The sequence below is a fragment of the Onychomys torridus genome, chromosome 6 (assembly GCF_903995425.1).
Source record: "Onychomys torridus chromosome 6, mOncTor1.1, whole genome shotgun sequence".
Taxonomy (NCBI): Eukaryota; Metazoa; Chordata; class Mammalia; order Rodentia; family Cricetidae; genus Onychomys; species Onychomys torridus.
This window is the reverse complement of record NC_050448.1, coordinates 65,369,132-65,394,903: the sequence shown is the minus strand read 5'-3', so window position 1 is coordinate 65,394,903 and position 25,772 is coordinate 65,369,132. Positions and strand designations below refer to the sequence as shown.

The window sequence follows — 25,772 nt, the reverse complement described above, 5'->3', positions numbered from 1 at the left end:
TAGCACTTAGGGAGCCCAGCAGCCTGCAGCAAGGTCCCAGCCCGCTACCTAGGAGGGAGACCCTGCTTCGAAAAAGTAATAAAATACACAATTTAAAAAGAGCGCGCCGGCGAGGTGACTCAGCGGATCAAGGCGCCTGCGGCCAACCTAATCTCGACCCCTGGAGCCCACATGGTGTAAGGTGAATGACTCAGGCAGGTTGTCCTGGGCTCCACACACGTGCTCTGCGGCATGTCCCCACCCCATGATAAAATGTGATTTTTTAAGAAGTTAAAGTTTCCAAGGAAGGAAAAAAAAAGACTGTAGCGTGCTCAGCTCTAAATAGGACAGCTAGGGACCGGAGAGATGGCTCAGAGGTTAAGAGCACTGGCTGCTCTTCCAGAGGACCCGGGTTCGGTTCCCAGCAGCCACATGACCGCTCCCAACCATCTGTAATTCCAGTTCCAGGGGCTCCGACCGACGCCCTCATACAGACACACAGGCGGGCAAAACACCAATGCACATAAAATAAAAATAATTTTAAATAGGGCACAGAAATGATTGCAGAAGGGGGGCAGTGAAAAGATTTTCAAGAGTGGAGATGGGCATCAAACCAGTTCTCGCCAGACGTGACTGTGCTGTTGACGCGGACGCACAGAGCCTGTGACTGTGTCCCAGCATGGATGTGGGCAGGAGGACTAGAAGGTGATGGCTGCCTGGGAGGAGCCGTGGTTTTTGTTTGTTTGTTAAGGAATTCCTCCAGAGACACTACTTTCATTTATTAAGTGTGTACATGTGTGGTGGCATGTGTTCCACCTGTGGTGGTCAGAGAACCCGGGGAAGGCAGTTTTCTCCTTCCATGGCGTCGTTTCTGGGGATCAAATTCAGGTAATCAGGCTTGGGAGTAAGAACCCTTACCTGGTAAGCCATCTTGCCAGCCCTATTGCTTTCTTAACCATAAACCTAAAAACAAGGTGCTTGGGGTCCTGTATGTATACACATTATCACGGCGATATGTATATGCTCCTGGCTCCAGCCACCAAGCTGCCTTTCTCTTCCTAAAACAGCCTGAAGTCGTTTCTGTCTGTTGGCCTTTGACTTGCAGTTCCTGTACAACAAACAGTCATACTCCTGAACGCCCATTGGGTTTCCACTTCAATGTCACCTTAAAGAGGCTTTTCCTTACTGAAATTCTCTTACTGATTAGTGATTGTTGTTGTTTTGTTTTTCAAGACAAGGTTTCTGTGTAGTCCCAACTGTCCTGGAATTTGCTCTGTAGACCAAGCTGGTCTACTCATTCACAAAGATCCACCTGCCTCTGCCTCCTGAGTGCTGGGGCCTGGGATTGAAGGCGTGCCCAGCACTCCCAGGCTCAGTGTGAATGTTTGATGCCTATTACCCCATAGCTAGAAACCTTGATTGCCACTTTGTTCTTCTCCTGTCCCGGTGCCCAAAATAGCACTTGTTGGTTGGAATATTTTGTTTGTTTTTGTCTTTGAGACAGGATCTCTTCTCTGTGTAGCTCTGGCTGTCCTGAATCTTGGCTTTTAGACCAGCCTGTCCTCAGACTCATAGAAATCCGCCTGCTTCTGCCTCCTGCGCTGGGATTAAAGGAGTGCGCACCCCAAGAACAGCACATTATTAAAACAGATACACATTTACAGAAAGAACAAACTGGCAAGTGTTGTCTTTTCCCAACTTACTCTGAGTACCCTTTGGCATACAGACCCACTTTTCCCCTGACGCTTTCCTGAACTGGGAGCTCTCACACACCCCAGAACACCTGGAGTCCACAGCTCTGGGTCCAGCTACACCCTCACTTTCAAAACGGATGACATCCTCCTTCAGCAGTCTCCCAGTCGGCAGATTCTGTAGGGCAGGGCCTGTGCCTTTAATCTGAGCCCCACCTGCTCTGGTCAGACAGGTTTGGAGACACAGGTCAGGGGAGAGAGACTGGGAAATACTTGCAGAGCCAGCCAGCAGCTAGGCAGTTCCTTTCCTGGGATCCTCCTCCTCTCCGCAGATGTAAAGTAAGAGGGTATGGTGGGTCCAAAGGGCAGGGCCAGGAGGGGCCTAGGGGTGAACAAAGAGAAAGAGTCTGCCCACAAGCAGTGGACTGGAGGGTGGTGGGGAGCAAAACGCAGGAAGGCCTGGGAACAGCCTCTCTAGAGCTGAAAGTCTGAGAGGAGCCCAGCCCGGCTGAGTTGGGTGAGCCTGGCAAGTGGGGGGCGTTTAGAAAATGACTGGTTCCTGGAATGGGGACTGAGGAATTGAGTAGCTGGCAACTGGTATCAGTTGCCAAGAGAGTTCCAGGCGGGGATCTGCGGGGCAAAGGGCAAGTGGAAGGGTGAAGGGACAGTTTCTCTCTGGGGTGATGCTCAGTTGTAAAGTTCTCAGCCGAGTCCCTCCCATTCCAAAGCTAGAGTGGCCATGATTCCGGGGGGGGGGTTTTGGTGGAGAGAGCAGAAGGCGGGTGTGGGCGTAGGCTGAGGCCACAGCTGCCAGGGCTTGTGCCCCTGACTCAGCCCGGTCCTGCTGGATGACACTTATTTTGAAAGCGTTTCTCCATTCAGTGTTCCTTGGCTGCCTTCTCTGTCTCAACTCGACCTTCCTCCACCCTGTTCTCTCTAGAGTCCCATGAGGCCGGCCGCTCTGGTGAGTTCCAGTTTGAGGAACTGTCCCGGGGCCAGAAGACAAGGTATTTTCACAGAACTTACCCTTTAGGATGGTATCACCTTGGGATAGACCTCAGAACTGACCTCGCAATGACAGAACCAGAACCAGAGACACTGGCCCTGCTGGAAATGACGGGGCCCGAGGGTCCAGAGAAGAGCCCACCGCAGGCTTTGGTGCCCCCCGGCCGGCAGCCAGACGGGGAAGGTGGGACTGAGTCCCCTGGAGTTGAGTCTCTCACCGTGGGGTCTTCAGTTGGCTCCCCCTTAGTCAGAGAGGGGCCCGAGGATGGTCCAGACAGCACTGTAAGTGAGGCGGCCACTTTGCCCTGGGGGACCGACCCCCAGGCCAGCGTCCCACTTCCGGATCCCCCAGGCTGGCGAGATATTGAACCAGAACCCCTAGAGTTGGAACCACTCACTAAGTCGGAGGACCCCCTCAAAGACGATGCCAGCTTGCTCCTTGGGAAGGCAGTTAGGGCCTTCGTGCCCATTGACCTACAGTGTATCGAGCGGAAGCCCCAGGAGCAGCGCACCATCTTGCATCCCCGGGAGGCCGGACAGGGCGAGCGCAGGAATTGCATGCCAGCCCGCCTGGGCCACCCTGAGCCTCCAGAGTGCAAGTGGGCTGAGGCCGTGGTGAGACCCCCTGGCCGGTCCTGTGGGGGCTGTGGGAGCTGCGGAGGCCGCGAGGCGCTGAGAGCCGTGGCCTCGGTGGTGGCTGCCCTCATCTTCTTCCCCTGCCTGCTGTATGGGGCATACGCCTTCCTGCCCTTCGATGCCCCGAGGCTGCCCACCATGAGCTCCCGCTTGATCTACACCCTGCGCTGTGGGGTCTTTGCCACCTTCCCCATCGTGCTGGGTGAGTCTGGGCCCTGGAGAGGGCTGCCTAGCAAGTGGGCTAGAGAGGCTTGGGTGGGGTGGTACTCAGGGCGTCCCAAACCTGCCGCTCTGCGCTCCCTCTCTTGCAGAGAGCGCTCGTGTCCTCTTGGGCAGTCCTGGCCCAAGAGCCATCTTCCTGAAACCCTGCCCAAGCCCTCCTGCCTGTTCTGACCCCATGTGCCTCCTCCTCCCCTGCCAGGGCTCCTTGTGTACGGGCTGAGTCTCCTGTGCTTCTCCGCCCTCCGGCCCTTTGGAGAGCCGCGGCGGGAAGTGGAGATCCACCGGCAGTATGTGGCCCAGTCCGTGCAGCTCTTCATCCTCTACTTCTTCAACCTGGCCGTCCTTTCCACCTATCTGCCCCAGGACACCCTCAAGCTGCTCCCGCTGCTCACCGGTCTGTTCGCAATATCTCGGTGAGTAGGGGGCGGGGGTGGCCCCGGCCAGGGCGGGGAAGCGAAGGTGTTAGAGCCTCCTGGGGGCTGCAGGTCTGGAGATCTGAGGTCGGGATTTCTGCATGTGCACCGTGCAGCCGTGAGTCCACCGGTCTCTTGCGCTTCACTGGGTAGCAGGCAGGGGGTCAGCTCCCAGCTTCCTTTCAGAAGTCGATCTCAGAGGTGTGCCAGTGGGGAGCCTTGGAATGTTATTTATCTCGGTACAGAGAATCGAACCTACTGCCTCATATGTCTAAGCCCAGGACTGACCATCCTAACCTCAGGTGCCATTTAGTATGCCCACTGAAGGTGCTTCTCTAGTCTGTGACACTCCATTCAAGTAGCCTTAAAAGTTGGCTATAGGGGACATTTAAAAAATAAATAAATAAAGATTTAATTTATTTATTATGCATACGTGTCCTACCTGCATGTAAGCCTGCAGGCCAGAAGAGGGTGTGGGATCTCATTTCAGATGGTTGTGAGGCACCATGTGGTTGCTGGGAATTGAACTCAGGACCTCTGGAAGAAGAGCCAACTCTCCAGCCCCCTATGTGGGACGTTTTCTGTTTTATTTTGCTTGAGACAGTCACCATCTCACCATCCAGCCTGGACACAAACTCTTGGCAATCCTCCGGTCTCAGCCTCTTAAGTGCTGGGATCACCACCTTTCCAGGTTTAAGAGTTCTAATTACTAGAAAGTTCTTCCTTATACGGTGCTACATACTGCCCTGAAGGCGATGTAGTGGCCACTCAGGCCTGCAATCACAGTGCTTGGAAGACTGAAGTAAGAGAGCTGCCCAGATGGGCGGTGGTGGCGCACGCCTGTGATCCCAGCACTTGGGAGGCAGAGTCAGGCGGACCTCTGTGAGTTCGAGGCCAACAGAGTGAGGAAAAGCACAAAGCTACACAGAGAAACCCTGTCTCAAAAAATAAAATAAATAAACGAGAGAGAGAGAGAGCGAGAGCTGCCCAGAGTTCAAGCCAGCCTGAATTGCATAGTGAGTTCTGGGCCAGTCAGAACAACCTAACAGACCTTGTCTCAAAAAACAAAATGAGCAGAGGCAGGCAGATCTCTGAGTTTGAGGCCAGCCTGGACTACAGAACGAGTTCCAGGACAGCCAGGACTACAGACACAGAAACGCTGTCTTGAAACCATCCCCCCCAAAAAGAAAAGGAACAAATAAATGAACTTCTCTGATGCCGACCTTACACAGACCAGTTACTGCACTCAAACGGCCTTCTCTTCGGGGTTAAATGGCTCTGGTCCCTCGTTCTCTGGCAGGAAATCTGCTTGTCGGTGAGGAGAGCCCTGGTTAAGGGCTCTGACCTCTTGACCCGGAAGCAGTGTGCGCTCACGGCAGTCTCATTACTTTTCTTTCATTCCATTTGGAGTCATCGGTGAATTTTATTTTATTTTAGAGACAGCCCAAACTGTAGCCCACATTGGCCTGAAACTAGGTAAATCAGTCTGGACTCAAACTCTCTGCAGTCTTCCTGCCTCAACCTACTGGATATTGAAAGTGAGCTTTTGTTTTGTTTGAGACAGGGTCCTTACACAGCTCGTCTGTCTTGAACTTACTGTGTAGACCAGGATAGCCTCAAACTCAGATTCGCCTGCCTTTGGCTCCTGAGTGCTGGGATTGAGAACCTGTGCCACCACCGCCCAGCAGAATTTTGTTTCTTTATCTGCAAAGGGTAAATAGAAAACACTCCGGAGCCGGTAAGAATGAGAACAGAGCCTGGAGTGCATGGTCCCAGCCACCACTCAGGAAGCAGAGGCAGGAGAATCAGTACGTGTTCGAGGCCATACAAAGCTGCACAGTGAGAGTCTAGCTCATGAACAAACCAGAAAGGAAGGGAACAGCTGGGGGTGGTGGGGGGCAGACAACACACTGGACCAGGGTGCAGCTCAGCTAACAGAGTGTATGTATGCCTGGCATGCACGGCTTTAGCTTTAGGCCCAGCTCCCTGGGGGAGTGTGCCTGTAACCCTTCATTTGGGAGGGTGAAGGCAGGACTGGGGGTGGGTGTGCACTGGGGCTGTAGTTGAGTGGTAGACCACTCGCCTGCCTTTGTGAAGCCCTGGACCACGACAAGTTTTTGTTAATATCTATAAAATAGAGATGACTCAAGAAACTGTAGAACTGGATGCCTAGGGTGGAGTATCAGAAAAGGGGAAGACAAGTTTTGTTTGTTTGTTTGTTTGTTTTGAGACAGGGTTTCTCTGTGTAGCCCTGGCCATCCTGGAACTAGCTTTGTAGACCAATCTGACCTCAAATTCAGAGATTGCCGGCCTTTGCCTACCAAGTGCTGGTACTAAAAGTGTGTGGCTCCACTGCTGGACAGGGGAGGTCAACATTAAAGTTGAATTCTCATTTAATTCTGAATCATGTAAATGAACATTTAATTGTCATTTAATTAAAAATGAAATTAATTGGGGAAGTAAACACTGGGAGCATATATATTAATCGTATGTGTGTTTGTGGTAGTTAGCAGTAGTCCCAAGGAGCACTGGCCTTGGCACCCGCTCCCATCTGGTCTCCCATTGTCTGCTCCTGACCTATTGGCTGGGCCCTGGAGAGTAGACAACCCTTGTCATGCTCCCACAGGCTGATCTACTGGTTGACCTTTGCTGTGGGCCGTTCCTTCCGAGGCTTTGGCTACGGACTGACTTTCCTGCCGTTGTTGGCCATGCTGATGTGGAACCTCTACTACATGTTCGTGGTGGAGCCGGAGCGCATGCTCACTGCTTCCGAGAGCCGCTTGGACTACCCGGACCACGTTCGATCCCTCTCTGACTACAGACCACGCTCATGGGGCTGAGTTGCTCTAGGACTGTACAGGGACTTCCAGGCCTTCCCTGAAACAGTTGCAAGCCTGGTCTTTGCCCAGGTCCTGGCCCTTCGATGTGAGGAACCTTGCTACTGCCCCATAGGGGCCCCATCCAACGGGGCCCAGATACCTCAGTTCTCCCCTAGCGGTTGCTTTACCCCTGGAGGGCGAGAGCCTAAGGGAGAGACTGGAGAAGCACACTTCCTTCTTGGGCAGCCTCCCACCATGCCACACTAAGGCTAAGGCTGGATGGCTACCTCGCTCCCCAGCTTCCTGTGGGCCAGAGGTGCAGCGCCACAGCCCAACCTGAACTGTCTTTGCCAGCTGTCTAGATGGAAGGTCAAGGAGATGGAAAAACTACCTAAGCCCAAGAGTAGAGGTTGGTATCACATCAGATAAGGGCTTTGATATCTTTGACATTAGGTGAAAACCTTCCTCTGGGGCCTGGGTTCAAGGCCCTCTCTACCGCTCTACTGGCTTCAAGGCTTTTTTGCCTCAGTCAAGACTGTTATCTCTGTTGTCTTCCCTCTCCCAGCCTACATGGGTCCCTGTAACCTTCCACTTTTCAAACTTCCAAGAAGTCCATTATTAAAAAGGTGGGAAAAATAATAAAAAAAATAAAAATAAAAAATAAAAAAGGTGGGGTGCAGAGGTGAAACCTCTGGAAGAAGTGTGTATGTATTCACATGTAGTGGCTGGGATGGCAGAGAGACTGTTTGCCCACTTCTATGTGTGAGTATGTAATAAATCACTGCCAGCCTCCCACGGCTCTTTCTTCCTGCTAACTCCCAACACCCTCAAGACACAAGTCACCTCCTAAGCATCAAGTTCAAGGGGTGGAGGATGGTTCTCAAGAGCCTTGGTGAGAAACCACTAGGATTGGTGAGAAAATGTGTCCTCGAATAGAAATTGCCTTCCAAGCCTATCTCTCAGTCTTCCCATTTGCTGAAACCAGCCAAGCATGGTGGTGCACGCCTTTCCCAGCACTCAGGAGGCAGAGGCAGGCGGATCTCTGAGTTTGAAGCCAGCCTGGTCTACAGAGTGAGTGCCAGGGCTACACAGAGAAATGCTGTCTCAGAGACAGAGGGAGGGAGGGAGGGAAGAAGAGGAACATGGTCTGGGCTGGAGAGATGGATGGCTCAGTGTTAAGACCATTTGTTGCTCTGGCATTCAATTCCCATTGCCCATATGGTGGTTCACAACCATCCATCCAGGGGATCTAGTGCCCTCTTCTGACCTCCACAGGTAACACACACACACACACACACACACACACACACACACATGCAGACAAAACACTCACATATAATAAAATACATAAATCTCATTTAAAAATAAGAAATTTGAATCTTTAATGGAAAAAAATATCTATTTCACGCCCCTTAGGGCAGCCAAGCAGTCATTCTCATTGCAGACCTTCAAGTTTTATCCACGGGGAAGGGGAGTGGTACATGACAGAAGGGGAAACTCCAGTAGGGCCCTTCCTCTTACCAGTAATTCCAGCCTCTCCCTAGGGTAGGAAGGACATGACCCAGGGAGCCCCAGCAGTTGAGGCTGGCTTCTGAGATTCTGCAGAAAAGCAGACCGCAACACTGACCCTCTACCTTCCGACAGTGTGAGGCTCAGCAAGGCGGATGTGGTCCTGCCCTTCCCTCTGGAGGATGGGTTTCAGTTTAGGGACTGGTACTCGGGATGCTGCTTCTGGCACAGCAGCAGAAACAGGCCTCCCCCCAGCAACATGAGCCCTGGGGTTCCCAGGGCCACTGCCATGATTCCAAGGACTAGTGGAGATAAGTTATCCACTGGAGGCATGCCCACTCCCAGAAGCATTGACCTAGAGCAAGAAGGTTTAAAACAACAAACAAACACGAGGTAAACAAGCTTAAGAAGGAAGGCTGAGGGGCTCAGCCCTCCTCCACTGTGACCTCCCCAAATCCTTGGTTCTTACCAGGAGAGGTAGTGTTGGTCCCAGTAGCCAGGGCCTGTGGGATCCCCAAATGTCAGATTGAAGGTACAGAAGTTGTTTGGGGACCCAAAGAACGCTTGGACAATAGGTGACTGAGGGAGAGGATACGCCAAGGTGGGGTGAAGGGAGGAAGACTGGCAGGAGAGGGCTGAGTCTAGGCCCCGCTGCTTCTGCGAGAAAGCCACTGGTCGCCATTGCATGAAGCCAGATGGTGAGGAGCCCCACAACAACTGGTCCAGCTGGAGAGAGGCGAAGGAGGCAGGGTGAGATGGACCAACCCGGGCCAGCCTCTGTTTCCCCACCTCTCCCAGCTGCATGCCACTAGCAGTCCAAGCCAGTAAGAGCGTCCGGTACTAAGCTCCGAACAGAGCCTTGCCGCTCTGCCCTTGCTCCTTCTGGGCCCCAGGTTAAGGAGCACCCCTTCTGAAGATCATGAAGCACTGTCTGGAGCCAGAGAAAGTGTTAAAATAATAAATGAGGGTCTGCGTGTGGTGGTGCATGTGGTGGTGCATGCATCTAATCCCAGCTCTCAGGAGGCAGAACTCTGTGAGTTCAAGAGTTCAAGGCCAGTCAGGGCTATCGTGGGAGACTCTATCGTAAACAAAACAAAACAACAAACAAACAAAACCCTTTAAAAAATGGGTGGATAGTGGAGGCAGCCGGCATGGCGGCTCAGTGACGGAGAGTTTGCTGCTCTTTTTTTTTGTTTTTGTTTTTGTTTTTTTTCGAGACAGGGTTTCTCTGTAGCTTTGGAGCCTGGTCCTGGAACTCGCTTTGTAGACCAGGCTGGCCTCAGAGATCCACCTGCCTCTGCCTCCCAAGTGCTGGGATTACAGGCGAGAGCCACCACTGCCCGGCGAGTTTGCTGCTCTTGAGAAAACCCAAATTCAGTTTCCAGCACCCATGTCAGGAGGCTCACAACCATTTGTGATTCCAGCTCCAGGGTATCTGATGCCCTCTTCCTGCCTCCCGCAGGAACTTATACACACACACACAAACACACATACACAATAACAAATCTTTTTGACAAATCTTTTTGAAAACTAATAAATGGTTGGTTGATTTTCTGGGATGCTAACAGGATCCCACCCATCTACCTCCCACTGGAAACCTGACCTGGAAGACAGCGGGTGCATACTCATCATCGATGGAATGCAGCTCTTGGACTGTGGGGCAGTCAGGGCCAATACCCAAGGTGGCTACCTCTAGGCCAAATAGGGAGTGGTTTCCACGTGGAGAAGCTCCAGCCAGGGTAACTTCTAGCTGGCAGACATCCGCTGTGTGCAGGAGACGAGGGGGCTGGGCAGGTCGGCCAGATCCAGAAAAGGCCTGGACCTGGGAAGGAGAAAGCCATGTGGGGAGATCAGAGCTTGAAGGACACTCCCATTCTTCCCATCCTCATAAATCAGCTTTTTTTTTTTTTTTTTTTTTGGTTTTTTGTTTTTTTTTTTTTTGTTTTTCAAGACAGGGTTTCTCTGTGTAGCTTTGTGCTTTTCCTGGAACTCACTTTGGATACCAGGTTGGCCTCAAACTCACAGAGATCCGCCTGGCTCTGCCTCCCTAATGCTGAGATTAAAGGCGTGCACCACAACCGCCCAGCATTTTTTTGGTTTTTCAAGACAGGGTTTCTCTGTGAAGTTTTTTTTTTTAGCTGAGGATCGAACCCAGGGCCCTGTACTTGCTAGGCAAGTGCTCTACCACTGAGCTAAATCCCCAACCTTCTCTGTGTAGTTTTGGTGCCTGCCCTAGATCTTGCTCTGTAGACCAGGCTGGTCTTGAACTCACAGAGATCCTCCTGGCTCTGCCTCCCGAGTGCTGGGATTAAAGAAGTGCACCACCACCGCCCAGCATAAATCAGCCTTTTTGTTTTTTTTTAAAGATTTATTTATTTATTATGTACCCAGTATTCTGCCTACATGCATGATTGCAGCCAGAAGAGGGCACCAGATCTCATTACAGATGGTTGTGAGCCACCATGTGGTTGCTGGGAATTGAACTCAGGACCTCTGGAAGAACAGCCAGTGTTCTTAAACGCTCAGCCATCTCTCCAGCTAAATGCTGAGCCATCTCTCCAGCCCCTAAATCAGCCTTTTGAGTTTCTTACCCACAGCCTCACCTTGAAGGCCAGGCTGCCATTGGCAAATGCTCCAGCAGGGTCATCTACAGGATGGCCTTGAAAAATGGCGCTCAGAGTGGCAAGGTCCAGTGAGTTGTTGATATCATTCCAGGAGAACTCAGCCAAGGAGTACGGAGGGTATGGTTTTCCTGAGGGCTGGGCTGCCCCCTTGGGCACCCTGGTGCTGTCAAACTCAAGCAGCTGGGGACAGGGTGAAGTGGAATGGGGCTTGCCTCCCTCTGGCTTTCTCTTGCATATTGCTTTCGCTCAACCCACCCCAAATTGCACCCACTTCACCCACCCTGTCCTAAACCCTCCCCTCTCCCTTGGGGTAGATGAACTCCGTCCCTGGGCTCTTCTCTCTGAGCTCTTCCAGCCCCCCTCACCCTGGTGAAGACAAGAGCAGACGAAAACTGGATGCTGTCCTTGGGGAGCACCATCAGACCTCCCTCAGGATCAGGAGACAGCAGGAGACTCCAGTTGACACTCAGGACACTCTGAGTGGTGTTGGTGGCCACCAGCACCACAGCTGGAGGCCCTAGGGTACTCCATACATAGTGCAGGGTAGAGTTGGTGCCCACTGCCCGGATATGAAGCAGGTTCTGGGGAGTTGGCCAGCCAGAAATAACCTCCATAGACACCTGGAACATGGGGTAGTGGGGTGGAGAGTACAAGATCAGGGATGATCACAGGCAAAGCAGCAGGTCCTGGGCAATGCAAGGGCCTTTGAGGACCAGGCAAGAGGATGTGTGGAAATTGAGGGCCTCAAGGAATCAGGGGCAGATGTAGGGTTGAGAAGAAACAGGGTAGATTCAGGATTACCCTGACCCTGGTGAGATCAAAGCTCAGGCCTGAGAAAGCTTTTTAAATCCTCAAACTTGCCTGTTCCTGAACTACACTAGCTGAGCCGTGGTTGACATCACCAGTCACGTGTGCTCTCTTCACAATCCTTCCCATCATTCATAGCTCCATGCTCACTCTCTGGGTTGATTCCTCGCTAGCCTCCACCCGTCGGTCGCCCCAGATTCCAGTCATCGTGGACAGGTTGTATTTCTGGAATCATCAATTACTTTATTTCCAGATCCCTTACCTGGCGGGTCTCTTCTCCCAGCATGCCAAATGGAGCTGAACACACAAGACTCAAAAGGAGCCATGGGGTGGGGCCACAGGGAACCCAGCCCCAGTGAGGTCCCCAACTGCGGCACATCCAGCTGCACCAACTTTAACTCCGCGGAAGAGCCTCAGTCACAAGACTCCCTTCCTCCTGATCCGCAGAAGAGCCTCAGTCACAGGAGTCCCTTCCTCCTGATCCCTTTAGGGGGCGGGCCACCAACCCAGTTCTTAAAGAGACCGCGTCCTTTAACGCAGATGTCAACACAAGTTGGAGTAGCATCAGGAAGGCCGAAGGTAGGTACGTTATCTTTAACAGGTTGGCCTGCAAAGCATTCCAGACCAGCTGTGCAAACACACTCCTGCCTCTCCTCAGACACCCTGCAGTCCCATCCATGTGGTGAGTATGCCCAGACGTAAATTCCATATGGAACCTGTACATTAACTACTCTGTAAAGAGGAACTGTTGTATTAGATTGATTTAAAGGAGCCCTTGGGGAGGTGGGGGGGGGCGGTAGGGGGTGGTGGTAGGGTAGCTCACACCTTTAATCTCAGCTCGCAGGAAGCAGAGGCAGGAGGATCTCTGGAGTTCAAGACCAGCCTCTTCTACAGCCTGATCCAGGACAGCCAAGAATACACAGAGAAACCCGTCTCAGAAAACAAGACAAAACAAGAACCCTTGGGGGGCTGGGTGGTGGCGGCACACGCCTTTAATCCCAGCACTTGGGAGATAGAGGCAGGCGGATCTCTGTGAGTTTGAGGCCAGCCTGGGCTACAGAATGAGTTCCAGGAAAGGCACAAAGCTACACAGAGAAAAAAAAAAGAATCTTTGGGGGCCAGCAAGATGACTCAGTGGGTAAAAGGTGCTTGCCCCAAGTTTGACATGAGTTGGCTATCTAGGACCAAATAATGAAAGGAGAAAAATAATTCCCAAAAGCCATACCCTGACTTACACATGCATTTTTGGGTATGCGTTGTCACTCATTGACTTCAAAAAATGAATAAGATAAAATGTGTAATAATAAATAATAATAATAATAATAATAATAATAATAATTATTATTATTATAATTAAAGAATTCTCAGGTATGGTAGTCTCAAAAAACAGAAAAAAGCCTGGAGTGGTGGCTTGCTTCTGTAACCCCAGCTTTTGGAAGTCTTGAGGTTAGAGTGCCACCATGAGTTTGAGACCAGCCTGGATTACAGGTAGAATGAAGAACTACCTTTAAAAAAAGGAGGGGAGTGGGAGGCTGGAGAGATGGCTCGGAGGTTAAGAGCACTGACTGTTCTTCCAGAGATCCTGAGTTCAATTCCCAGCACCCACACGGTGGCTCACAACCATCTGCAATGAGATCTGGTGCCCTCCTCTGGTCTGCAGGCATACATGCAAACAGAACACTGTACACATAATAAATAAATAAATCTTTTTTTTTTCCCCTGAAGACAGGGTTTCTCTGTGTAGCTTTGCACCTTTCCTGGATCTCACTCTGTAGACCAGGCTGGCTTCAAACTCACAGAGATCCGCCTGCCTCTGCCTCCCGAGTGCTGGGATTACAGGTGTGTTCCACTACCACCCAGCTAATAAATAAATCTTTAAAACAACAACAACAAAAAAAACAACCTAGAAGGGCTAAATAGCATGCATAAAGTCCTGGGTTTATTCTCCAGCACCATATAAAAACAGGATATGGTGGTCCAAGCCAGCCTGTAATCCCAACCCTCAAGAGGTAGACAGGAGACCAGAAATTCAAGTTCTGGGGCTTGTGAGCTGGCTCAGCAGGTAAATGCACTTGACAAACAAGTTGGATGACCTGAGTTCAACCCCAAGGACCCACATGGTGGGAGAGAACTAACTTCTGAAAGTTTGCACACACACACACACACACACACACACACACACACACACACACACATACACACACACCACATAATGAAAACATCCCAGAGGGTTTTTTGATTAAGTATTTATTAGATTTCCAAGTACGAAGGTTTCTCACTGGAAGAGCTATTTTATTATGAAGTTACCACAGATAATAATCTACGAGAACAGTACAATTTATCAAAACATGTGCTAAAGGCATGCTCTTTTTGCTTAATTTTGTTTTGTTTTGTTTGAGACAGGGTCTTTCTACATAGCCCTGGCTATCCTGGAACTCACTATACAAACCTGGATCCCTTGGAAGAGCAAAAGTGCTCTTCTCCTAACCACTGGACCATGACCATCTCTCCAGCCCCAACTTAACTGTTAGACAAATTTGAACCAAATGTTCTGGTTTGCCAGTGCTACATAGAACACGTTGTTTAAAAAAAACAAAAACAAAAAAACCCCACCTACTTGAGAATGCTAGTTATACCCCAATCTGGTAGCAAGGTTTTTGGTTTGGTTTGGGGGGTTACTCTGTGCAGTTCTGGCTATCCTGGAAGTCACTTTGGCTGGCCTTGAACTCAAAGATCCTCTTGCTTCTTCCTCCCGAGTCCTGGGATTAACAGCATGTACCACCACCGCTCTGTAGGATCTCCTGTTTTAAAGATTATTTTGTTTTGTTTTGTTATTGTTATTTGTTATTGTTGTTTTGGTACCTGTCCTGGATTTCACTCTGTAGACCACAGGCTGGCCTCGAAATCACAGAGATCCGCCTGGATCTGCCTCCCGAGTGCTGGGATTAAAGGTGTGTACCACCACCGCCGGCTTTGTTTTTATTTATGTGTGCATGCCACATGTGTGGGCATATCTGAGGATAAACAAGGGACTTTACCCTGGAGCTTGAGTTAGCTATAAGCCACCCAGTGTGATGCTAGGAATTGAACTTGCTTCCTCTTGGAGAGCAGCAAGCTCTTATGCACTGAGACAGGGCATCACTCTGTAGTCTAGACTGGCCTTAGACCCGGAAGATTCCTGTTGTATTAAGTCCAAATAAAGACATGGAGACTTATTTAAATTTGAAAGCTTGATCTTAGTTTAGGCTTGTCCCACTAGCTCTTATAAGTTAACTCATTTATTTAATTTTTTTGGTTTTTTGAGACAGGGTTTCTCTACCTGTCTTGGCTGTACTGAAACTCACTTTGTAGACCAGGCTGGCCTCTAGCTCACAGAGATCCACCTGCCTCTGCTTCCTGAGTGCTGGGATTAAAGAGGTGCGCTGCCACCGCAGCAACCACCACCACCTGGCACAACCCATTTATTTTAATCTGTGTTGTTATGTGGCTTGTTCCATCTCTCTGTACTGCTCATGCTGCTGTCTCTGTATCTGGCTGGCGACCCAGCCTTTCTTCTTCCCGAGACCTCTCTGTTCCCAGAAGCACCTAACTCCTTCCAGCCTAGCTATTGACCATTCTGCTCTTTATTAAACGAGTCACAGTGACACATCTTCACACAGTGTAAAGGAATATTCTGCAACATTCTATCTCAGCTTCCTGAATGCTGGGTCACCATGTCTGGCTTTTTTAATTAATGTGATGTCTGTAAATGCAGGTCAGTCACATCTGAATATGATAGGCAGGGAGAAGTCATAAAGCCAGCACAGCTGCTTGACAAAGATCCAGCAGAGCTGAGCCACATGATGGCTGCCATGTCACCTTTGGTTTTTATCTCCACCTGTTACATACTTGGGGCATTTTTAATATTTGTACAATTTGAGGATATTGGATTGATGGGAAATTTCTTATGGATCATTTATGCCTTCTCCCAAGAGTACTGCTTCTAAGCTTCCCCAGGAAAGTCCTGTACATACTGCCCCTCCCGCTTTTAGGGAGATATTCTTATCTACTTGAAGGTCTTCTTTATGCCTTGGAGGTTGTGACACACACAAAAAAGGCAGAGGTCTCTTTATGAGGCTATGAGACATTTTCTTTTAAAGATTTATTTATTTATTATGTATACTGCATGTTTTGCCTGCAGACCAGAAGAGGGTGCCAGATCTCATTACAGATTGTTGTGAGCCACCATGTGGGTGCTGGGAATTGAACTCGACCTCTGGAAGAGCAGTCAGTGCTCTTAACCTCTGAGCCATCTCTCCAGCCCCATGAGACATTTTTGAAACAACTGTCCCTGTACTTACTTACTCAGGAACAAGATAACCAAAACAAAGTAAACTTAAACAGTCAACAAGATTCAGTGGGCTAGAGGAGTTGGCCACAGTTCAGATTGCAAACCTCTTCCCACTGTACACTCAGGCAATTACATGGCATGTACAGCAACAAAGTTAGATTAGCTGAAGTCGCCTCTGCCCTAGACAGAGACTTATATTGATGAGCAAAGTATGGAATGGAAAGATGATAAAAGAATGAGATGTCGGGACCTTTCTTCAAAAAGTTAGCACAAGCAGAGCCACTATGGTGTAATTCGACCAAAGAACAGAATGCCAGGATTAGACATATAGACAACTTCTATAAAGATATAAAAACCTCAGGTCAGAATTTGAGTAACTGCAGCAGCTTTGGCCTGAGGACTTTCTTGGCACTGTGGTCACTGCTTGGGACACGGCAGTCTGCCTGGGCTGCCTTGTAAATTGTTTTGGTCTAGCATCCTTGAAGCACCCAGAGCTACAAGCCTGAGAACAAGCTGTCATATGCCTCTTTTTTTTTTTTTTGCTTTTCAAGACAGGGTTTCTCTGTGTAGCTTTGCGCCTTTTTCCTGGAACTCACTTGGTAGCCCAGGCTGGCCTCTGAACTCACAAGAGATCCGTCTGGCTCTGCCTCCCAGTGCTGGGATTAAAGGCAGGCACCACCACTGCCCAGCACCTCTAATTCTTAAAAATTGGGTTATGGAGTTAATGTCAGTTTATCAATGACGATTAAAAGATGGGTAAGAAGCCGGGCGGTGGTGGCGCACGCCTTTAATCCTAGCACTGGAAGGCAGAGCCAGGTGGATCTCTTGTGAGTACAGAGGCCAGCCTGGGCTACCAAGTGAGTTCCAGGAAAAAGGCGCAAAGCTACATAGAGAAACCCTGTCTCGAAAAACCAAAAAGAAAAAAAAAAGATGGGTAAGAGGAAATGAAACACATGTCCAAAAACAATACTTATATATGACCTATGTTTTGGAAGAACATGAATCTATTTCTGCTTACTAAATTCTGTATTAATAAAGCAGCACTCTGGCTGCAAGATTCTCCCAACCATCATGCCTGGCTCACCCCTTCCTTCACCAACTCCTTCCATCCTCTCAGGACCTGTTAACTGCTGGGGTTGGGTCCCGGCATGTTTCACTGTGCATGTGGAGTTCAATGGACAGTTTTTGGGAACCACCTCTCTTCTGCCACCCACTATGGTATCTGGGGACTGAACAGATGTCATTCTTTAGTGGCAAGCGTTTCTGCCCACTGAACAATGTTACTGGTTCAGCAGATTTTGTCTTAGAGTGTAGTACAGGCTGGTCTACTTGCTATGTAGCTTTGATGGTTAGTGTGCACATCAACTTCATAGCATTTGGAATGAGCTACAAGGCATGCCTCAAGACATATGTGCTTAAAAAAAAAACCCACCCAGCTGGTGGGTGGTGGCACCTTCCTTTAATCCCAGCACTTGGGAGGCAGAGGCAGGTGGATCTGTGAGTTCGAGGCCAACCTTGTCTAGAGTGAGTTCTAGGACAGCCAGGGCTGTTACACAAAGAACCTGTCTCAAAAAACAAAACAAAAGAACAACCAAGCAACCATCCCCCACCCCAAAAGGTAGCGATCTCAATTCATTTTCGTTGTCCCTAGTAAGATTTTCTGCTTCCTCTTGCATTGCTGGGAGGTAGAGATGTGCCCCAAGATTGACAAAAACACATGACAACCATCTCAAATGACTTAGATTTAATCATTGGAAGCAGACTAAATGGAAAGCTTACAATAGAGAAGAGATAAATGTCAGTGCGTTTTGGAAACTGAGATGGGACAGACTGGGGACTGCCCCTCAACTTGATCCTTTGCAAACAAAGATGTCCACAGTGTTCCTGGAACTCTGGCTCAGGAAAGGGGAGACTGCTGGTTCTGCACATTGAAGTCACCTTGCTCACCACTCACTCCTGGCCAGCATCTGGAGCACTGCTTTGCCGGCTCTGGTCATCACCCTTCTTCTTGTGGCCAGAGACAATGTCATCAATCCGCAGAAGCAGAACTGCAGTCTAAGAGAAAAATAGTCCAAAGAGGTCAGAAGAGAAGGGAAAAACAGTGCTTTCTTTTAGCTGTATCTCCTCCCACAGAATTACCATTTTATCTGGAATCTTCCCTTCCAGAGTCTTGAATGAACAATGCCAACCTCCCTGAGCAAGGGATATTGCTTGTGCCCCATTACACTATTTTTGTATAAGCTAAAGGTAAGCAGGGAAATGGAATTCCTTGGGGGATACTTTGCCTTTTAAGGCCCAGACAAAGCACAGCAGCTGGTTGTCAGGACAGAAACAGCACACGAACACCCCAGGTGTCTTACCTCCACTGCGGTTTTGTACGTCTGCAGCTTCACAGCCAACGGCTCCCATATACCCAGCTCTTTCATGTCCACCAGGGCACCAGTCTCACCGTTCACACCCCAGGTCTCACAACTCTCCTGTGTGTGCTTGGCCTGCAGGTGGAACAAACACAAGTAAGGGAATACAATGGAGTGAGCTAGCGCCAGGAAACAACCAGCAAACAAGGCGGAGACTGAGATTTTAAAGGAACGAGCTGTAAGATAGCCCTGCTGAGGACACCTAAGGTGGACTCTGGCCTACATACAACCCACACCCATGTGAATGTGTGCATGAGTACAAGCATATGTGTGCTTACACAGACTGGCAGGAAACAAAAACATCTCCTTAGGCCAAACACGGCTTGCCTTACCTTGGCAAGGTATGAGCATAGGAAAGAACTCACCCGAAGGGAGGTAAGTAGACGAATGGTACTGGCCCCACAGTTCTGGATCAAGGTACGAGGGATGACCTCTAAAGCTTGGGCTACAGCTCTATATGGCCATTGTTCCACGCCAGTCATGGCCTTAGATTTTTCTGTCAAGGCATGGGCCACAGCCATCTCTGAGGCTCCACCACCAGGCACCAACTGAGGGTCCAGAAGAACATTTCGGCACACTTGCATGGCATCCTGGAGGTTGCGTTCTACTTCCTTGGGGAAGGAGAGAAATGGTATAGTCAGCTCAATAATTCATGGAGAAATCAAGAAGCATCAAACTATTTCCTGCCTAACTAGTTTTTAGTAAACCACAAAGGAGTGTCCAATGGACAATCCTTGTGACTCCTACTGGTGAAGGGCACAAGTTCTGTTCTTAGAAGGCATAACTCAAGAATGTGAGCACAGGAGGGGCCTACAAGAGGATTAAGGGGTGGCACACCTCAACTATGAGGTTAGGTTTTTATGTACTGAACCAGAGAAACAATCTGCATCTCATCCCGCACTCCCTAGTTGCATCCTTCAGGAGACTGCATAGTGCACTGCAAACTGTCTACTGCTTACCAATTATGTTTCTTGGGAAAGTTAGTTACTCCCCCTGAGACTAGGGATGGGGTTATAGTTTCAATTTAGAACTAATTAAGGAGGGGCTGCAGAAACAGCTTACTGGCTCAAGGCTCTTGCCAACAAGCCTGACCACCCAAGTTTGATTTCTGGGACTCCCCAAATTGTCTACTTCTATAATAGTGCCATGAAATACGCCCAGCGACATACATGAAAAACAAACATAACATGGAGGAAAGGGAAGGAAGAGCTATAATGCCCAGTCGGTGTCTCAACTCTCTTAACAGCATAATGGAGGCTGAGGCAGGGCTGCCACAAGTATGAGTCCACACTGAACTCCGCAAGTGCAATATTCTCTCTCTCTCTCTCTCTCTCTCTCTCTCTCACACACACACACACACACACACACACACACACACACACACACACACAGCACACACCACCCGTAAACTAGGAATGTAACTCAGTTGGTAGAATGCTAGCCTAGCAGGTATAAAGCACCCTTAGTATGACATAAACAATGTGTTGTAACATGCCTATAATCCTTTCACCAGAGCAAGGAAGGCTGGAGGACCAGAATGTTAGTTATCCTCAGCTACACAGCAAGTTCAAGGCCAGCTAAAGGGACACCCCCCACCCCGCACAGGGTGGTAAGGGTATTCATAGCCACTGATCCATTAAGTAGGAATCTTCTGGTTGCAGACAGGGCCCATGTCACCCGTGCTGCCTTGAACAAACCCAGAGAGCCACCTGCTTCTGCTTCCTGAGTGCTGGGATTAAAGGACTGTGCCACCATAGCCAGCTGTCATTTCTAGTCTCTCTCTTTTTTATAGATTTATTTATTTATTATTATGTATATACTGTTCTGCCTGCACATATCCCTGTTGGCCAGAAGAGGGCACCAGATCTCATTACATGTGGTTGTGAGCCACCATGTGGTTGCTGGGAATTGAACTCAGGACCTCTGGAAGAGCAGTCGGTGCTCTTAACCTCTGAGCCATCTCTCCAGCTCGTCATTTCTATTCTCTTGTTTCTAAGATCTGCTTATCTTGTGTATATGTGTGTCCACAGGAGTTTATGTGTACTGTGTGTCTGGTGCCCTTGAAGGCCAGAGGATCCCCTGGAAGAGCAGTAAGTGCTCTCAACCACTAAGCCTCTCTCCAGCTCATTTTGTTTTGAGACAGGGTCTTACTCTGCAGTCTTGGCTGGCCTGGAACTCGTAGACCAGGCTTCCTTCAAACTCAGAGATCCACCTGTCTCTGCCTCTGGAGTGCTGGGCTTAGAAGCATTCACCACCACATCTGGCCTGTTTTTATTTATTGTTTTTTTCAAGACAGGGTTTCTCTGTGTAACAGCTCTGGCTGTCTTGAAACTTGCTTCATGGACCAGGCTGGCCTTCAACTCACAGAGACCCACCTGCCTCTGCCTGTCAAGTGCTGAGATTAAAGGTATTTGCCACTATGTCCAACTTGTGTTTTCATTTAAAAAAGACAAGACAGGGCCTCACACTTCCAAACTTGCACTGATCCTTCTGCCTCAGCTGGGATCACAGCCACGAGGTACCACACTAGGCCTCCAGCTAGTTTGTTTCTAGACTATGCCTGTCTCATTCCCTCCCTCCAGCCCTTAAGATGAGGCTGGCCTCACATTCTGTATGCAGAAGGAGGGAGCCATCCTTCTGCTCCCCCTCCATGCCCGGTTTATGTGGTGCTAGGGCCCGAACCCCTTCTCACCATCAAGGGAGTGGTTCTGCTCTTCACATTTATTCAGACATGCAGCCATAGGCCAAAGGATCATGGATCAAAATAAAAAACTGCTGAAGACGGCGGTGGTGGCGCATGCCTTTAACCCCAGCACTCGGGAGGTGGAGGCAGGTAGCTCTCTTGTGAATTTGAGTCTAGCCTGGGCTACAGAGTGAGTTCTAGGATAGGCCAAAGCTACACAGAGAAACCTGTCTTGAACCCCCCCCCCCAAACAAACAAACAAACAAAAAACCCTGCTGAAATATTTTTTCTTTTAAAGTTGACTTATTAAGTTTGCTACTTGGTGAGAAGCTCACAAAACTAGGATGAAACAATGTCCTTTCCTTGCTCACATCAAGGATCACTCACCGACAGTATCTCCTTGCTGGCTCCTCTAAGAAGAATGGTGCAGGCCTTTGGGTCTTTGCACTCAGTGATGAATGTGAAGTACTCATCTCCAATTTTCTTGATTTCCAATAGGCCTGCACCTGTACCAACATCTTCTTCTCTCAGTTCCTCTGGTCGGCTGACTATCCGTGCTCCACAGGCTCTATTGGTGGAGAAGATAGAGACGATATGATTTCAGATGCTTTTAGCCATCTAGTAGTCTACAATCAGTGGTTAGAGATTAGAATAAAATATATTACTAAATCACTAAAGTGGTTTGGACTGACAAATGGAAAAGATTTTAAATGAACACAGGCCAAGTTTCTTAGACTAATAAGGCTTTAATAATAAAATTATACATACACATGGCAACCAGTTACAAGTACAACCAGGCACAGCTGGATCCAATCGACAAATGAATTCCACACACATCTAACATGTACATATTATATGTATCAAACAATGATGAGTTCTAGATTTAATTCAGTTGAGTCTGAATGCCTATAAATAGGGTTGTTAGCTCACACCTTTAATCCTACCAGAGACAGAGGCAGGCAGATCTCTAAATTTGAGGTCAGCCTGGTTTACAAATCAAGTTCTAGGACATCTAGAGCTACACAGAGAAACTCTGTCTCGGAAAACCACATACACATTCATTCATTCGTTTATTCATTCATTCTCTCTCTCTCTCATCTTCTTACATTGAATTGTTAGGGTCGTAATCAGCTGATTATAGAATTTACTCCAGAGTATACAGTGAGGGCATGCACAGCTGGGGTAAAATTTGGGGAGGGAGAGGCCACCATGTTTTTCTTTTTGTTGGTATTTGTTTACACTGTGTAAAGATGTGTCACTGTGATTGGTTTAATAAAAAGCTAAATGGCCAACAGCTAAGCAGGAAGACTAGGAGGGACTTCAGAGGGAAGTGAGAGGAAGAGGATGAATCTAAGCACTCACAAGAGATGCCAGGATGTGCAGAACAAGCAGTATGTGCAGGAGGAGAGCTAACAACCGCAAGCAAGGTGGCAAAATGTAGATTTAATTTAAGTTATAAGAAGTAGTTAGAAACAAGCCTTAGTAGTTAGTAACAAGTAGCTAGAAACAAACTTTTTAAATATAATTAATAAGAAGTCTCTGTGTCATTATTTGGGAGCTGGTGGGACAGAGAAAGACTTGTTAAAGTACTTTTTTGACACAGTTTCTGGCCTAGAACTCACTATGTAGACCAGGATGGCCTCAAACTCAAATAGCCCATCTTTGCCTCCAAATGTGCATTACCATGGCCAGCTGTAAAAGATGGAAGACTAGCTAGAAAGACAGCTCAATGGTTAAGAGTTCTTCCAGACCTAGTCCCATTCCCAGTCCCTATACATTATCTAACAACTGCCTGTTAACTCCAACTCCAGGGGACAGATGCGGTCTTCTGTCCCCCTTGGTCACCTAGACTCACACAGACACATTAAAAATTTTGAGGGGCTGGAGAGATAGCTCAGAGGCGAAGAGCACTGCTTGCTCTTCCAGAGGTCCTGAGTTCAATTCCCAGCAACCACATGGTGACTCACAACTATCTGTAATGAGATCTGGTGCCCTCTTCTGGTCTGCAGGGACACATGCAGGCAGAACACTGTATACATAATAAATTTAAAAAAAATCTTAAAATAAATAAACAAATAAATAGAGATAGGGTGTCACATAGCCAAGAGTGGCTTGTAAAGATCACTTTGAATTCTTGACTCTCCTACATTTGCTGAGTGCTGGAATTACCGGGCAGATATCACTATGGCAAGAAATGAAGTTAAGATATCTTGAATGCAGACATCAGTGAAGAAACAACTACTGAAATTCAGCTTCACTCACTAGCAGAAAACTAATCCTTCTGCTATATTCAGAGCCAGTTAACACAGGTTACCAGCCCTGAGTGGGAGCAGACACCTGTGAGCCTAAAACTGGGGAGAGAAAGGAGGATTACTGCAAATTCAAAGTCAGACTGGTCTTCAGAAGGAGTCACAGGCCATCGAACCAAAATCCATCAACAAAGACATTATTTTACCACTGAGCCATCTCACTGGCTGAGAGAACATAACTTTTGACAAGCAGTTATCATATCCTTGTACCATTTCAGGCAGTAACTACTATGCAGCTTAAAAAAAAAAGGAAGCCTGGTGGTGGTGGTGCACACCTTTAATCCCAGCACTCGGGAGACAGAGCCAGGAGGTTCTGTTCGAGGCCAGCCTGGTCTACAAAGTGAGTTCCAGGAAAGGCGCAAAGCTACACAGAGAAACCCTGTCTTAAAGCCCCCCCCCCCCAAAAAAAGGCAAAGAAATATTGCCTTTAGCGGGCTTACTTACCTAGCAATGCGATTATTGTCTGTCTTCCGGACTCTGCGAATGGCTGTGACGTTGGCCCGCATGAGGTAGTGCTGAGCTAAATCTGAAAGTCAAGTGGAGAAGTATCAGCCAGACGCCCAAACTCTGGAATCCAAACTGGTTTTATCCCTAAAGTATTCATATAGCACATGATGTGTCTCTGCCAACCTGAGGGACAAACCCAAACAAAGCCCACCCACCCTCTTCTACCTCAAAGGCAGATCTGAGAGGCAGAGGGAGCCCCACCTGAGATGCCCTTCTCTGTGATGACCACGTCAGGCTTCAGCTGGATAATGTCATCACACAGCTGCTGGATGTACTCTTCTTCCATCTGCAGAATCCGCGTGAAATCCTCCTCTCGTGTGATCTCAATGTCAGTCTATGAATGAAGGCAAGAGCTAAAGCTGGAGAGATGGCTCGGAAGTCAAGAGCAGGTCCTGCTCACAGCTGTCTCTAATTCCAGCCCATGCGCTCCAACAGCCTCTTCTGGACTGCTCTCACAGACACAGGACGTTCTCTAAACCTCCGCATGCACGTCCACGCACACAAACAATAGACGTTAAATAACTTCAAAACCCCAGACCAGTGAAATCGGTGTCACTTTGAATTAGTGTCACCCTAACTACTGTGCTTCCTCCACCTTCACATGGATCCCAGAAATCAGGAATCTGAACGTCCAAACCAGGTGTAACTTTATTAACAGTGTGCCCGAATAACTTTTAGGTCTTAATTCCTCTGCCCCACCTTTGGGTTTTTGGGACAAGGCCTTACTTTCTCTACCCAAGCCAATCTCATTCTCAGCCTAAGTGCTGGGACTACAGGTGTAAGCAACCATTTCCCTGAGTTAACATGATTATTTCCAATCATTTTTAAAATTATTTATTTATTTATTATGTATACAGAAGAGGGCACCAGATCTCATTGCAGATGGCTGTGAGCCACCATGTGGGTGCTGGGAATTGAACTCAGGACCTCTGGTAAGAGGCACTCTTAAGCTCTGAGCCATCTCTCCAGTCTTCCAATCATTTTTAAATAAGACCCACTAGCCCCTATACTCTGCAAAGCCCTTTTAGCAGTAAGTTAAAGAACACAGACTTGTGCCAGGCGGTGGTGGCGCACGCCTGTAATCCCACCACTTGGGAGGCAGAGGCAGGTGGATCTACAGAGCTAGTCCAGGACAGTCTCCAAGAGCTACAGAGAAGCCCTGTCTTGAAAAACCAAAAAGAACACAGACTTTAGGTGCTCCTGATATATTAGAAGAGGTGGGTCATGGACGATGGGTGGTGGCACACTTTAATCCCAGCACTTGGGAGGCAGAGGCAGGCGGATCCCTGTGAGTTCGAGGCCAGCCAGGGCTAGAAACCCTCTCTGGAAAAACCAAACCAAAACCAAAACAAAAGGGGCGGGGGAAGGAGGTCAAGGCAAGCAGAGATTACCAGTCCACCCACATAGCAAGTTCTAGACCACCCAGGCTACAGTAACACAGTCTAAACCTTCCTAACCCAATCCATAAAACAACAAAAACCTAACCAAAGCCAAATACAGAGAAAAGTGAATAAATACATTGTCTGGGTTGGTCTTGAACCAAGTGATCTTCCTGCCTCACTCATCTCATTGACTTTTTGGGGGGGGGGGGTGGGGGGGAAGAGTGTCACTATTCCCCCTCAACTCTGGGCTTCAGATTCCTTCCTTGGAAAAACAAAGCAATATAGAACTATTTTCAAGGACTACTGTGAAAACGCAGCGGTAACAAGTGTGAAGGACAATAAATGGCAGTCAGCACACAACTTTACTGTTGCTTTTCTACATGAGTAGTCAAGAATCCACTTTAAAAAACAAGACTGGGAGGCCAGGGTGGTGGCGCAC

General features: G+C 48.7%; 3 protein-coding genes across 4 annotated transcripts in view; 1 reads left to right on the top strand and 2 right to left on the bottom strand.

The window, feature by feature from the left end:
* Positions 1-484: 484 nt before the first annotated feature.
* Positions 485-7,546, top strand: Tmem79 (transmembrane protein 79). Its single transcript, XM_036190079.1, has 4 exons — positions 485-684; positions 2,611-3,513; positions 3,733-3,946; positions 6,573-7,546. The coding sequence occupies exons 1-4, from the start codon at positions 663-665 to the stop codon at positions 6,784-6,786; spliced, it is 1,353 nt and encodes a 450-aa protein (XP_036045972.1). The 5' UTR covers positions 485-662; the 3' UTR covers positions 6,787-7,546.
* Positions 7,547-8,122: 576 nt separating this feature from the next.
* On the bottom strand, positions 8,123-12,197 carry LOC118585659 (glycosylated lysosomal membrane protein). 2 transcript variants are annotated; one of them, XM_036190461.1, is made up of 6 exons: positions 11,968-12,197; positions 11,264-11,518; positions 10,878-11,078; positions 9,878-10,096; positions 8,744-9,000; positions 8,123-8,629 (listed from the first exon to the last, which is right to left on the bottom strand). In XM_036190461.1, the coding sequence occupies exons 1-6, from the start codon at positions 12,082-12,084 to the stop codon at positions 8,464-8,466; spliced, it is 1,215 nt and encodes a 404-aa protein (XP_036046354.1). In that variant the 5' UTR covers positions 12,085-12,197; the 3' UTR covers positions 8,123-8,463. The 2 variants fall into 2 exon arrangements, with proteins under 2 accessions (XP_036046354.1, XP_036046355.1); XM_036190462.1 differs by having other exon boundaries at positions 9,965-10,096.
* A 5,567-nt stretch (positions 12,198-17,764) lies between these two features.
* The window catches only part of Cct3 (chaperonin containing TCP1 subunit 3), a 19,653-nt gene continuing 11,645 nt past the window's right edge, over positions 17,765-25,772 (bottom strand). The window contains exons 9-14 of the mRNA XM_036190345.1: positions 24,153-24,285; positions 23,889-23,970; positions 21,523-21,703; positions 18,818-19,063; positions 18,396-18,527; positions 17,765-18,090 (exon numbers count right to left, since the gene is read on the bottom strand). Coding sequence (XP_036046238.1) covers positions 17,986-18,090; positions 18,396-18,527; positions 18,818-19,063; positions 21,523-21,703; positions 23,889-23,970; positions 24,153-24,285 — 879 coding nt within the window. The 3' untranslated portion in view covers positions 17,765-17,985. The remainder of the gene's footprint in view (positions 18,091-18,395; positions 18,528-18,817; positions 19,064-21,522; positions 21,704-23,888; positions 23,971-24,152; positions 24,286-25,772) is intronic.

Bases quoted from the DNA above. Each gene is read 5' to 3' on its own strand.
- Tmem79 (XM_036190079.1), top strand. From the start codon at position 663: ATGTGGGCAGGAGGACTAGAAG. The intron at 685-2,610 runs GTGATGGCTGCC...TGTTCTCTCTAG, and splicing joins GTGGGCAGGAGGACTAGAAG to AGTCCCATGAGGCCGGCCGC. The intron at 3,514-3,732 runs GTGAGTCTGGGC...CTCCCCTGCCAG, and splicing joins CACCTTCCCCATCGTGCTGG to GGCTCCTTGTGTACGGGCTG.
- LOC118585659 (XM_036190461.1), bottom strand. From the start codon at position 12,084: ATGTGCCGCAGTTGGGGACCTCACTGGGGCTGGGTTCCCTGTGGCCCC. The intron at 10,097-10,877 runs GTGAGGCTGTGG...TCTCCTTCCCAG, and splicing joins ATGGCAGCCTGGCCTTCAAG to GTCCAGGCCTTTTCTGGATC. The intron at 8,630-8,743 runs GTAAGAACCAAG...TTCTTGCTCTAG, and splicing joins GACCAACACTACCTCTCCTG to GTCAATGCTTCTGGGAGTGG.